The following is a 14,972-nucleotide window of genomic DNA, read 5'->3' as shown; positions in this document are numbered from 1 at the left end:
AGCCCACATTGTTGGGGAAAGAGGGGCTTTGTTCCATGTGGAGTGTGCACTCTCTTAGATCAAGGGAAGAAATGCCAAAACCAGCCCAACATCAGAATAGACTACGGTTTTGTTATTTTGCATATGGTTAACCATCTTGGAGGTCATAAAGTGAGGCCTCTGTGCTCTGGCACAGCAGCTGGGTTTACACAGTATTTCCAGATTGTTTACTTTGGCCCAGAGCCAGGGCTACGGCGTTTTTCCATTATGCACGTTTGACAGACGAAGAGAGGTGGGAAGGGGGCCTTCATGCGGCAGGCCTATGATTTCCTTTTTATTTACTTTAAAGGGACTTTTAAGAGTTCTGAAGATTATGAACCAGTCCAAACATAATGTCACTGCAGCGGAGGTAGAAAGAGCCACTGCTTTTGCAAAAATGTCCAGATCTTGGGCAGTACAGCAAAATTCGTTCATGGCCTCAGCTTGAGGCCGTGTTGGGAGCATCGTGCTTGTCACTGCCCGATCTTGCATACAAACAGGTTACTGGTAAATGATGTTTACCACCACATTCAAAAGCTGAACTCCCAGTGTTTTCCTGGGAGTGCCTTGGGAGGCAGGATGAGCTGAGGAACCAGGGCCTGAGTACCTTCCACTGGCATGTGCTTTCCTTGCAGATGGGGGTGCTTGGTGCTCAGTGGAGGTGTGTTTCCAAGGGCGCTGGAGACCTTCTCCTTTGCGGTCCTTTCCCTGAGACACCAGCTTTCTGAGGATACTCCCAATGGCCTGGCCTAAGTTCTTCCACCAGAGAATGTTCCAGACTGACCAAGGAGCCACAGATTAAGTTATAGCCACAGCAAAGCCCTTTGCACTTGGGTCAAGCATGTGGGATCTGAATGAATGTGTTACTGCTAAATGAAACATTTTCTTTTGCTAATGGAGAAACAGCATTAACAAATACCAATAATGATGGCAAATTAAGTCCTTGAACAGCATTAATAGGTCACACAGATATCTTTTTGCCCCAGCCATGTTTGGATTTCTTTGGTTAATGACTGTAGTAAATAATACCGGTGACATAAATTCACTAGCAGCAAGGTCACAGTGTGAATTATGTCTTCTGTGTGGGTATTTGTGTTTGTGGCAAATGTCCCATATTGCAGTATTTCTTAAGCTTTGCTAAGTACGTGTAAGCGACCTGTCACCATAACATAGTGTTCTCCAATGAAGTGGCTATGAAAAGCAAATACCACTACTTCTCCAGGGCGACCTGTGATCCTAAACTCCTGTATCCGCCTAGTCTAAAGAAATCTGATTTCTAGAAATGGAAAGTTTGCTCAGGAAGGACCCTCAACTAAGGAAAGAATTTAGGAAAAACAACATACATATATATAGACAACACCAAAAGTTGCCCCTTGGGTTAATCCAGTCTTACAGATGGATTTAACATACAGGCTTCAAATCAACAAACCTTTATTGAGGGTCGTTATGTGCCAGGCGTGGAGCTGGGTGCTGGGGAGCTAAAAGTGAATAAGACACAGTCCCTTTCCGCGTGAAAACATTTTTGCTGGCTTGCAAGTTTTTCACCAGATCCTCCCAGTCTTACCAAAGCATTCCCCTTGACTGAGAACACTCACGCTCTTCTTCTCAGCCAACCCCCTTCATGCCAGAATACACACAGGGCAAGCAGAAGTGGGTGGTTATAGATTTACACTCAATTTGGAAATTAACAGCAAGTGATGTCGCAGAAGGGTGCTAGATTGGGACTCGGAACACCAGCTTTCTCGTCTCAGGACTGTCACTTACTGGTCATACAACCTTGAGCCAGTCTTGTGACGTCTCGGACCAGGGATCTGTAGGTAAATGGGTTGCTGTGAGTACTCTGTGAGGTAAGGAGGGGCTATGTGAAAACACGTTAATCCACAGAACTCTATGCAAATGAAGGAGATGCTATTTTGATGAACTAGGAGGAGAAAGGGGCATGAGCTGTTTATATCACTATCTATAGAGCTTTAATAATGCAAAAAGCTGACCCAACCCAGTAGTCTCTCTACAGCCCTCATTATAGTTTTGGTTTTTTTCTCTACTAGCATTGGATGACCAACTACAGATTTTTACATTGTCGGGGTTTAACAATATAAAAAATCTCCCTATTCAGGGCCACAATGACTCTGTGGGATCTCTGCCATTGCTGTACAGGGAGAGTTCAGAGTCTAGAGGCCTAGGACCTGCAAGTCTGTCCCCACACAGGCCTGACTCTATGGCTGACTTTGGACATGTCTATAAGGAAAAACAACTTTTATTTTGCTACGCAAATAGAAAGGTCAGAGGTTGGCTTTTGTTTGTTTGTTTCCCCTTCTGATCATTTCACAGCTCAAAACCAGTGCCAACTTTGAGGAAATTTTCTGCAATCATCATGAAAATAATTAAGGGGATTCTTCTGCCAATCCCTCAAGACAAATAAGAAAAATGAAAAAAAAATCAAAAGCATCCTGAAACCACAGCTTCTCTTTTGCCAAAACGTATTTATTAATTAAAGGATGAAGCAGAAAAACATGACGTGGCCAGCGCTATCATTCCAGAAAGGCAACTGAGCCACAAAGCTAATCACTGGAATTTATAGATCCCAGTAGGAGCTAAGAAATCCCAGATAGAAGGGATGAGCCAGCTTACATGGGTCTCTTGGGATTTTCTATTAAGCACATTCAGATATTGCCTCTGTCCCCACTTGGCCATGTCTGCACCTCACAGACACAGCCAAGCCTTCTTCGAGTCTGACAACATCCTCTTCCCTCTGTTGGTTTCTGTCATTCACTCAACAAGCATGTGCAGAGGGTGCTGTGTTTCCCCAGGTGCTGAGTTGTGCAAGCACAAAGATAACTGGGTATCACCCGTATCCTGAGACTTCTCAGCCAAACAAGAACAGCCATTAGAACAGCTACTTGAAACTGGTGGGGATGTTAGGAAAAAAAATCCAGGGGAAATTTTCCAGAGGTTTGATAATGCCTCAGAGGCCTCCTAAAAGTTTTCCGTGTTTTGGTTGAAACTCATACACACACTTGCAAACCCACCCTAGACTCCCAGACTTGCACACACAGCAGATCTGCACGGTCAGATAGTATATAGTAGTCATCAAAGACCCAACTCCACGCAGAGTCTTTAAGTCAAGCCCGTTAGGCATGGTCCTTCCACGAGGGATTTCTGACCAATGAGAGGAAATGTTGAAGCCATCAAACCAACCAGAGCAAAAGGCCCTATCTGCCCTGTTGGTGACCACTCCCATGAGGAGGGAGTCTCCTTTCACTGTGAGCCCCATTCAACCATAAGCAACATGAAGGGTTAAGAGTTTGGGCTCAGTAGGCACACTGTCCTAGGCCCGACTTCTGGCTTCTCCACCTACCAGCTGTGTGACTCGGGCAAGTTACTAAATTCCAGCGTCACATCTGTAAAATGGTGATAATGAGAGAGCCTACCTCATTGGTGGTTTTGTAAGGATTAAACGCTCGTTAGATATCTCAGTCTTTTCAATGAGAAAGTTCTCAAAAATGCCTATTGATGGTGATGATGATGACTATGTCTCATTCACTGCTTATAACTCCTGAGCTCGGTGTGGAAAAATTATCCAATAAATATTTGCAGAAAAGAAGGAAGGTGACATTGGCCACACAAATGAGCCCCAATTGAAGCCTTAATTTTAACACAAAGCACTTGCTTCCTAGATTTGTGAAATCCAGAATTTCAAAACCTTTAAAGCAGAAGCATAAAACTCAAATTTCTATAGCAGCCAGGCAGGTAACATAATAGAATGAACTGGCATTTAGGGTCTGACACAAAATGGAGAGCTCTGGCCTCTCTCAAGGGGGCAGCCATGCTCAGCTCCAGAAGAATATTGCCTCGCTTTGAGAGAAGCCAGAAATCTAGCCTTCCACGTGAAATAGACCAAGTCTTATAATAACTAAGTCAATTTCTAAAAAAAATTCCCCACAGGCCAAATAACACATAGCCTGCCAGTCAGAGCTCAGGCTGCCTGCTTGCTGTCCCGGCCGTCATGGAAGGAGTTCGGTATTTGTCTCTTCCCTTTGAAATGTTCATGAGTGGGCACAAGAGACATGAGCCCCTTGAAGTCACCTCTTGGTCCCCACTTCTCAGAGGATGCTCATGAGGGTGGGTCTTCACTGCTTGATGGTTACGTTCTACAACATCTGTGCCCCCAGCAGGGCTGCTTCACTTCCCAAAGGATGCTAATAATAATAATAGATTTTTAAAGCATGGTTGTTTTGTGGCTGAAATAACAACGGTCTCCCAAAAATCCTAACAACTTCCTCTGGAACTGCTATTATGGCAATCTGGAGCGAGGCTCAGTGCGTAGTTCACGTAGCTTTGTTTTGTTTGGAGGGAAAGTCTGGCGTTTTACAAAAGTGTGGAACGCTTAGCAATGGAATGACTTTTCCATGGCACTGATCATTGTACAGCAAGACGCTTAACCATATGTCTTTGAAATGTGATTTTAAAAATTCTCTACTAACTATACAAGGCAAATGCTCTCTAGTTTTTCCATACAAAGGTGATTTTTTTTTTCTACAGGCTCATGAAAGCTTCACCGGTTATGGCCTAGTACTTAGTTAGGGGAAATCTCAACACAAATGGAGACCTGGGCTCAAATTCCTGTTCAGTCGCCTACTTACTGGCTGTGAGACTTTGGATAAGTCATTTCATCTCCCAGAGCTTCTATTTCTTCATCCGCAAAATAGGGTTCATGGCACCTCACAGGGTTATTAGGAATATTAAATGAAATAATATACATATAGGCATAATCCAAAGCCATAATAGATGTTTGCTGTCAATGTTGGTTGAATCTGAATCTCTGCTTCTCCCATCACAAAATAGCACTCCTGTTTCTGGCCGTGATGTAACTCTGGCAATATCGTTAACCTTCCTATTAAATTTGGCAACTCTGTAGAAAACAAAAGGACAAAAAAAGCTGTAATCATTTCGTATAAACTTTTGGTTTTGTAAACTCAAAGGGTGGAGGGTTGGATGATACCACCCAGGGAGTAAAGAAAGGAGAAGGGAAGAAAGCTGGACCAGAACTCTGGGAGCACTGACATATAAAAGACAGGCAGGGAAAGAGCACTGGGTGTCAAGAACTGAAGGGAGCCATCAGAAGGAGACCGGGACAACCAGGGAAGTGCTGTTATAGACGCCACAGAGAGAGAGGGTTTCAAGATGGAGTGTGTGGCCAACAGTGTTGTGCGGTCATGGAAGGCCTGAGAAATGCCCACTGAGTTATCAACAGGGAAGCAAGAGTAATTTGAATGGAGTAACTCTTCAAGAAGTTTGGCTGTGATGGAGAGGATAAAGAAAAGACAAAAGATGGAGGAGGACGTGAGACAAGGGTTTTCTGTAAGAAGGGAGAGACTTGAGCACGTTTGACTTTTGATGGGAAGGAGCCAGTTGAGAAGGACAGGTTGACAATGAAGAAGAGAGAGGTAGAGAGCGAGAGAGTGAGACAGAGAGAGAAGGCAGAGATGGATGAAGCAAGAATTGGATATTAATGTAAAACTGGAGCTTAGTAAAAAATTAGTTCTCATGAGAATCCTCTGAACCAGCCATCACTGTCCCTCATGTTTAGACAAGAGATAGGGCAGGGGCTGAGAAGAGTAAATAGGACTGAGGTCACTGAAATACACGTGGTGATCTGTTGCTATCAAAAAAGATCTTTCAGAGCTTTGTCTTGTAGCCACAAATGAAAACTTCCCCTTTCCTCCTACTCTGAAACTCCGTCCTATCTGTAGTTTTCTAGCAAACACAGGGCTGTGTCTCCTAGTGTTTGTTCTGGCTAAGACTAACGAATAGACAAATGCTTTCATTAGGATAGTGAGGCGATGTGTAATTAAAACTTGGTTGGAAAGACCACTTGGGATCTTATTAAATATAAATCTTATTAGAGATCTCTCACTACCGTACGAAATTTGGATAACATAAGTCAATGTGAAGGGATCTGAGTGGGATCACCTGAGCTGAGTTGATGGCGAGCGCTATGAAGTTCACACACTGGTCGTTGCAAGAATGTTGGCTTCTCCCAAACTCTGTAGATCTCCAGTCAATTGATGACTGGGTTTCTGAATAATGTTTCCTACTAGAAACACATCATTACAAGTTCAAGCTAGATAAAGCACCCACGAGGAGGTTTCCTGGAACTGAGAAACTCCAAACAGTGATGATTGTGTTGGTTTTCATATTGATTCTGTGGGTATTGGCCTTCTGATTGGACACAGAGATGGCTTAGTGCAAATTTCTTTTTCAAATCAACCTTTTTTCCCCTCCAAATTATAAACCCATTAGCCATTCCCACTAAAATGCCTGCTTGTTTTCTGCAAGATCTACTCCAAGTCTGGCCTCCCTGGTTGACGTGAGGAGCAGTAGGCACTAGGGCCAGCTTTTCACCACCAATGTGCTCTATCTCCCTGTTGAGAAATGTGTGGGGAACAGAAGGTTGGTGACCTTTCTGCAGCAGGAAACAATACAGCAAAAGCACAGCAGTTGACTATGACGTGGACCCTCCTGTCTCTGCCACTTTCCAGCTGCATGACCTTGAACAAGTCAGAGTCTTGCTCTGCCTCAGTTTCTTCATCTATAACATGGCTCTTCCACTGAGGGGTTATTGTGAGGATTAAATGCCTAGTTTAAGTCACTTTATGCTTGGTACACCTTAGTCCTCTCTACCTGTAGCTATTACTATAAAAATACACCACAAGAAATCAGGCTCAACGGGGGCTGTCACCATCTCTTGACAAATCAGTTAACTAATGATGTAAATATGGCCTGGTTCTTTTCACTTATGCTTGAATGACATGCTGTCGCTTTTGACAGAGCTGGTTACCTGCTCTGCCCACTCTCCAACCCTCCCATCCCTGGACATAGAGAAAAACACTCAGGGAAGAGAGTTTTATTGTCATGAACTGGGAGTCGCTTTATAGCAATTAACCCAGTTATCTAATCATAATCAAAGAGGGCCATGTATAAATTCATCATGGTATCATTTTTTATAATCTTCCCCACATTTTACTGGCTTGATGTTAATAACCCTTTATAAGTCAACTCAAACCATTATATAGATCAACATTTTGCATCCAATTTATCTTGAAGATTTGTCTAGGAAGTTACCTTGCTGTAGGTTAAAAATTCAATGGATACTTTTTTCGGATGGTTTTATGGTCAGTGATTACACTTGCTCTCTGTTATTTTTAGGAAAATAACCTTTTAACCTTAAAGAGCTTTGAGGTCCTGCAATAAAGCAGATCCCAAATTACTTCTTTACAAAGATCTAGGCTCCTCTATGCTTACTCCCTTGGCTCTTCCTCCAAAACAAGGTAGGGTGGCCTTCTGTTTAAGTTCTTGGCACTGTTAAGCCCCTCCCCTTTCTTTGTTTTCTTTGCTGTTGCAATGTTTGTGATGCTACACCTGACCAACTCACAAATTAACTAGCTCCAGTATTTATCAATTATACTGCAGGCTAATACTTATTAGAATAAACCAGGTATATGAAAGGTGGTCGAAGGAAATGCAATTTATTGATTTCTTGAAATCAGGAGTTCTTAACAGATCCGTAAATGCCTAAGATTCATGGATGGGCTTCTGGAAGTCCATGTACCCTCCCCATCTTCCTGAGCATGCGTTTTAGTCAGGTTTTCAGGAGTGTTAAGAACCTCTTCTCTGGATTTTCTGCAGTGTGTTTCCTGATCAAGCCAGAGTTGGGTACCTGGAACCTGCCATTTTCCTCTGTCACCCATGAAACTCAGGGTTGAATTTACTCTAAGAATGTTATTACAATGTTGCTAATACCATTACAGTTTTTTTCTTATGAAAATTCATAGAAGATGTTTCTCCCTGTTTTTATCACTAGGAGTGGATGTGAATAGATTGTTTTAAATGAAGAGCAATATACAATGTTAAATTCTATTTTGACTGCTAGAAGGTTTAGGGCTGAACTCTCGACCCACCTCCTGCATAAATAGTTAGGATTTCACAACACACATTTTGTGTTCCTTGATACTGGGATTTGAGGGACTAATAAATAACACCCATTTTCCCCTGCTTGGGTTCTGAACTAATTGAGAAATAGACACTGGAGATAGACAGAGGGAGATCCCAATGCTAGCTTTATTACCAGTTTAAACTAGGTGAGAGAATGCAGCTTAGGTGTGAGGAGAACGGACTGGTAATATACCATGCTGAGTTAGACAGACTTGTCCCCTGAGTCACAGGGCATGCCTGGAAGTCCTGCCCCTCCTCTGTGGGAGGACAGGCACACTCTCCCCAGAGGGGAGATGCTTGTCAACCCCTTCTCCCAAATGCATCATCAGAGAAATCCTTCCAGCCCTGGTACCCAGGCTCCCTCTCTGAAAGAGGGGTTGGGCAGGAGGCAGGAGTGCTAGTCTGGGGAGCTCCCTCTATTCGGGGAGGGAAAACATTACCCCCAACACTGACCTTTCTCCTTTTTTCTTTCCTACCTTCATTCTCCTTTTGCCCAGTTTCCTTAACTCTTTAGCTAATTGCAGCATATATATTTCTGCAAAGTTCTTTACATTCTTTTTTGGAATGGGTTAGATCAAATAATTTAACTAAAGAATTTATCTGAAAATCCCAGGAATCCTAATATTTTTTGATATGAGATAACAAAACGCCACACAACTTAGAGTGCTTTCAGAGAGAGGGATTATAGGAGTCTGGAAATGAGGGAATTATTTTTCTCATGCCTCTCAATGTTTAACGTAAAACTCCTTGGGCCTTGTCTGTCTTTAATACTAATTTTTTAAACTTTGTGTTTTTAAAAGCCCAAAGGGATATCTATACTTGAAGCCTATAAACCACGTCTTGCCTCAGATTAACTATAGTTAATATCTGCAGAGCAGACAGCCGTTATAAAATGTTTTATCATAAACTCATTTTAGAAGGGACTACGCCAACTTCTTGAACAAAAATTCTAGGCCTGATATATTCAAATGTGTATTATGCCTTTCAAGAGACTCCCTTTGAAAGGCAATACCCTTATTTCAATGAAGCTGTTACTACTCAGAGAATTTTTTAAATTCCTTCCTTAGAATTGCTATTGGAGGCTTCAGAAAATGTCTCCAATATCCTAAAAAATAAGTCTTTGTCCTGTCGGGTGAAAGAGCCATTTGGAGCTATATGCAGTAAATAATGTACTTACTCAAATCTGGTGATAAAAGTGTTAGTTAAAAATAAGATGATAAAAGAAAATGGGGCAAATCTTCATATCTTGGATTTGGTAAAGGTTTCTTAAATATAACACCAAAAGTACAGGTAACAAAAGAAAAAATGGATAAATTAGTCTTCATTAAAATTAAAAACTTTTGTTCATCAAAGAAAACTTTGAACAGAGTGAAAAGACAACCTACAGAATGGGAGAAAATATTTGCAAATCATATACGTGATATATATGCAGAATATCCAGAATATGTAAAGAATTACAACTCAACAACAGAAGGGTCCAATTCAAAAGTATTCCAAGGACTTGAATAGACATTTCTCCAAAGAAGATATGCAAATGGCCAACAAGCACACGCAAAGAGGCTGTGCACCATTAGTCATTGATGAAATGGAAATCAAAACCACAATGAGATACCACTTCACACTTACTAGGATGGCTCTAATTTAAAAAAAAAAAAAAGGAAAATAACAATTGTAGACGAGGATTTGGAAAAATTGAAGCCTTTGTACGTACAGTGCTGGCAAAAATGTAAAGTGGTTCAAACAATGAGAAAAACAGTTTGGTGGTTCTTCAAAGAGTTAAACATAGAAATATCGTATGAGCCAGCAATTCCACTACTAGGTATATACCCAAAAGAATTGAAAACAGGGATTCAAACAGATACTTGTACACAAATGTTCATGCAGCACTCTTCACAATAGCCAAAAGGTATAAACAACCCAAGTGTCCATCAGTGGATAAATGGATAAGCAAAGTGTGGTATATCCATACAATGGAATATTATTCAGCCATAAAAATGAATGAAGTACCATTACATATACAATATGGATGAACCTTGAAAACATTATGCTAGGTGAAAAAAGCCAGACACAAAAGGACAAATATTGTATGATTCCACTTATATGAGGTACCTAGAATGGGCAGATTCATAGACAGAAAGTAGGTTAGAGGTTACCTGGGGAGGGGTGGGACGAGAAGGGACATAGGGAGTTACTGTTTAACGGGTACAGAGTTTCTGTTTGGAGTGATGAAAGAATTTTGGAAATAGTAGTGACGGTTGCACAACATTCTGAATATGATTAATGCCACTGAAACGTACACTTTATTTATTTATTTATTTTTGCAATGAGAGGGTTTACGCGCAAGGCAGCCATGCGAGGAAGTGAGAGCATGAGTCTCAGATTTGCTTTGCCAAAAATAGGGACTCAGGGATGAAATGTACACTTTAAAATGGTTAAAATTTTATGACATATACATAACATTTTTATGTTAAGCATAAATATAAAAAATATATAAAATATTAGTCACTAATATAAAATTAATATAAAATTAAGCAGATTTTAGTTATAATTTACCACAATAAAAAAAGATAACCATTCAAAAATTACAGCAGTTAAAATTGTATTTAAGGACTCTAACAGTCCTTCCTTCATTTTTCTTGACTAATGCCTTGCTGAAATAGTAGAATGCAAATGGATTTTGAATCAAATTAAACTATCAATAATAGATATCAATATTTGAAAAGAAAAAAGATAATTAGAAGGTGGTGAGATCGTTTTTTGTGCTTCCTTCTGAAAGTAAATCCTTCTATGCAAATAAAAGCAGAAAAGTGGGTAGATTTTGCTGTTCAAAAGAATGTATAGGGGACCAGCCCAGTGGTGCAGCAGTTAAGTTCGCACATTCCACTTTGGTGGCCCAGGGTTCACTGGTTTGGATCCCAGCTGTAGACCTATGCACTGCTTGTCAAGCCATGCTGCGGCAGGTGTCCTACATATCAAGTAGAGGAAGATGGGCACGGATGTTAGCTCAGGGCAGTCTTCCTCAAACAAAATAAAACAGAACAAAACAAAAAAGAATGTATAACTTGAGCCAGCCCTGATGGTCTAGTGGTTAAAGTTCGGTGCTCTCACTGCTTCGGAGGCCCGGGTTCGGTTGCCTGTCTCAGAACCACATCAGTTGCCGTGCTGTGGCAGTGGCTCACATAGAAGAACTAGACGGACTTGCAACTATGATATACTACCATGCACTGCGGGGCTTTGGGGAGAAAAAAAAGGAAAAATTGGCAACAGATGTTAGGTCAGAGCTAATCCTTCCCTGCAGGAAAAAAAATAAAAAAAGAATGTCTAACTTACAGTTAATGGAATTGTGGTCAATTCGCGTAATTCACATTCCATGAACAGAATGTCAGATAGTGTATGTTTAGTCAACTAACGCTGATATTAACACCCAGAATATGGTGAAATCTTACCAGACACTGTTGGGAACCCATTTTTCCCTTCTATTCCTTGGGTGTTGAGTTTCTTTCTTTAGTAGCTGCCCATATGGTGCAGGTAATAGAGGCCTCACCGTTATTCCTTTTATGCGAAAGCATTACAGACGATTGCTCATGTGCAATCCTGGTTCTTTTCCAGAGCATAGGAAACTTGGGAATATGACTGTGACCGTCAAGAAGACTGTGCCCTCTCCCGAGGCTGTGCAGATTCTCTACCAGCGAATGAGATATGAGTACGAGTTCTACCACTACGTCAAAGAGCAATTCCACCTGCTGAAGCGAAAGTTTGGACTGAAGTCTCACGTCAGCAAGCCCCCTCTGAGACCCCAATTCTTTATTCCAACCCCGCTGGAAACCGAGGAGCCCATTGACGATGAAGAACAAGATGACGAGAAGTGGCTAGAAGATATTTATAAGAGGTGATGCCAGCACTGTGTTGCCTCCAGTGGCTTTATCTCCCTTTTCCAGAAAGTTTTTGTTTGGGGAAGAAAAATCCTTAAGGGACTAAATTAATGCTCGGTTGCATTAAAAAGAACAAAAACATTCCCACATGTTGGGGTCATTGGGAGATGCCCGGTTTTGCGGGTTTTATTTGTTTAATTTTATTCTGTGTTTTTCCTGGCTCCTTGGGTCCTTCCCAGGCACACTAGATGGTTCCATCACAAGGCATCTCGTCATAAAATATCTTCCCCCCCCCCAAGTATAATGAGAGAAGGGCGAGAAATACAGCCCGTAGCCCAATAACTTATCATTTGTAAAATGACTTGTAAAAATATTACCTCAGTGGTGGGAAACATCCAGACTTGTATATTTTGGTAGAAATACAAAACCACTTCAGAGATCAGGGAATCTATTCTAGAAGGATCTAAGAGGAGAAGGTAAGACAGATATCGACATCAAAAGGGAGGATGTCCCTGGGTGAGTGTTTTCTACCCACATGGGTAGAATTCTGCCTCTGGTCCATCTCAGGAGACACTCTCATCAAGAGCAGCATTCTTATCTCTGAAAGAGCAAGTCAGCTTGGGCCATACACCCAACCAGGCCGGAGCCTTGATTACCTTTCAAGGTCAAAGTGCGTGGCCAACTCCATTGAGACGTTCCATTTCCAAGCGCCATTCTGACAGATATCAAAGTAGCATAGCAGGGAAAGAAAATCGTGTGCTGTGTAAGGAAGAGTGTAGGCAAGACAGATCATCCTAGGAGGTCACGTGACACCAGGAAAATGGCACGGTTGTGTTCTTTGCACCCAATATGAAACATCTCTCTCCCCAGCATTGCTTTGGAAACCCAGGAACCCATTTAGCTCTGGCATTTGACTCCTTTGGCAGAAGTTCTAAGCCTGACCACAGACAGTACATAGTCTCTCAGGTACATCCCTAACCGAGTTGGGTCCCACAGTACCTGGTGTCTTTCACCTTCTGGCCCTTTAAACCAGTATCTGGCTTTTGGTAAAAAGGGGTACTGAGTTCTGTGCAGACAGCTGTGAAACTAGAGTCCCATTTCCTATGGAAGCAGCTTGCTCCTGAGAACCCTTACTAGGACATCAAGAAGAGAAGAAGCAAGAGCTTCTGGGTAAGAGACTGCTTGACCAGATTTATGAGTAGGTGTCTGGCCGCAGAGTGATGTGGGTAGATGCTGGGCAGCTCCGTTGCTCCAAAATAGCTCTTTTTTTCCTGTCCTGGTCCCATCGTCTGCCATCTATCCGTGATGCCTTGGTTCTTTGGTCTCTGAAATGTTTTCATCTCTAACTACCAGGCTACCCCTGAAAATACATATAGTCCTGGGGGGATCAGATACAGCCAGCTGAGAAGCAAGGGTACAGATGGTGGTGGCAGGGGACAGATTTTGTCCCCTTCATGTTTTTTCCCCTAGAGCCAGTCCTTCAAGAGCACTAGGAAAGTGTGAGTTGGGAATACTTAATAGTAAATAAGACTCTGACTTTACGCAAGCTACACATTTTCTACTTTTCAGAAACCAACAAGTCTCTCTAGAGTTTTTTCTTCGTTCACTAAAACTGGATGGTAGCCAAGATATAAAGCAAGTCCTTTGGAACCTGTCAAGTGTGCACTAAAGCTACTTTATCATGAGATGTATTCAGAAGGCTCCACCCCACAGGAGTCCAGTGAAGGCTGGGACCACAGGGGCACAAAGTCCAGCACTTGGCCACTTGTGGGCCTCCATTCTGCCTCCGAGAACTGGGGCAGGGAAGTGATTAAGGGAAATGTCCTTAGAAGAGGAAATATCCTTTGTCCTGTGTAGCAACCAGGGCCCTACCATTAGGCGTACCTTAAAAAAGCAACCCAGAGAACAGCTATCGTGCTGAGAACAAAAACAAGAACTCTTCCCTGGTCCGCGGTGAGTCATTTCTATGAAATTGCATCTGAAGAATGATAATTAGTTTACACACTGTGCAATCTCACTCTCTGAAAATAAAGTTGAGTTGGCTAAGTGTCCTCTGCTGTTGTCAGAACATCAGGACAATTGGTCATTTAACCAACGCATCCTCCTAGTGCAAGTTCACGTGAGCACATCTGCCTGTGTGTTCAAAGGCATTTACTGTCAGCAATGATCATTATAATATAACAAAAGATGCTGACGATTCATTCACAGGGCCTTAATGTTATTTTGTCCCAAAAATAGCCCCTAAGTCCTAAAAGGCAAGACACCTCATCAATTTATTTGGCACACAGGACAACATTTCTTTGGCCCTGAGCCCAACAGAGTTCGTACTTCATGAAATATATTGTACATTTTACATAGTTTAATTTAAAAAAATACATTTTAAGCTGGTTGATCTTTGACTGCCTTATTTATTATAACCTTTCAGCACATTCCAAGGTTTTAGTTACTCAGGAAGGAGTTAATTAAAATGATTTTATTTTGGTCCGATGGATGTTTTTTAAAAGGAAAAATTATTATTATGAGCCTTCAGCCTACTTTCCTTGAGTGCCGTAAAAGTGCTTGTAAATTTTTTTTTTAAGAAGAAAGAAAAAAATGGTGTTTGACATTGATGGAAATTCAAAAATATATATGGACCTGAAACATTAGCTTAGCTAAAATAAAAGCAATCTGTGTTCAAGACGAAGTGTTCCTTAACTTATTCATTACCCATGTAAATAAATGAATATACATAAGTTGAAAAGTTTCCATTCTGTCGATAGCTGGATATAAAGGTGCCTGCAGTTTCTCACAGCCCCTTCAGCCTTCTTAATTGGCCAAGCTTTCTTCCCTCAAGATGGGATTTTTGGAAAGATGTATTTTTTAAATCTATAAACCCTCATTCTCGTAATTAGATGATGCCAAAAAAGCTGGATGAAAAAATGGGCTAGTCATTCATTCATCTAGTTGTGTGTATAAAACCCTAAACAGCTGACTTTATTGCTGTGTCCACTGCTTGGTTTAATGTCAGGGAGCTTCACTGGAATCATTAACCTCAGATGGCGGGTATCCTTGCTGCACGTCTGTGATAACCTGCGAAAGGATGGATGT

The 14,972-nt window shown here is 41.6% G+C and overlaps 1 protein-coding gene across 5 annotated transcripts in view; it reads left to right on the top strand.

Moving 5' to 3' along the window:
* Positions 1–14,972, top strand: part of UST (uronyl 2-sulfotransferase) — a 350,943-nt gene that overhangs the window by 274,496 nt on the left and 61,475 nt on the right. For 2 of the 5 annotated variants that reach the window (XM_070602961.1, XM_070602962.1), the window contains exon 8: positions 11,623–11,902. The exons of 2 other annotated variants lie outside the window; for them this stretch is intronic. In XM_070602961.1, coding sequence (XP_070459062.1) covers positions 11,623–11,902 — 280 coding nt within the window. Of the gene's footprint in view, positions 1–11,622; positions 14,563–14,972 lie in introns of those variants that run through there. One more of the 5 variants, XM_070602963.1, reaches the window with a different exon arrangement.

Source organism: Equus przewalskii, chromosome 32 (genome assembly GCF_037783145.1).
Source record: "Equus przewalskii isolate Varuska chromosome 32, EquPr2, whole genome shotgun sequence".
Lineage (NCBI taxonomy): Eukaryota > Metazoa > Chordata > Mammalia > Perissodactyla > Equidae > Equus > Equus przewalskii.
The sequence above is the reverse complement of the archived record's forward strand: the minus strand, read 5'-3'. Positions and strand labels throughout refer to the sequence as shown.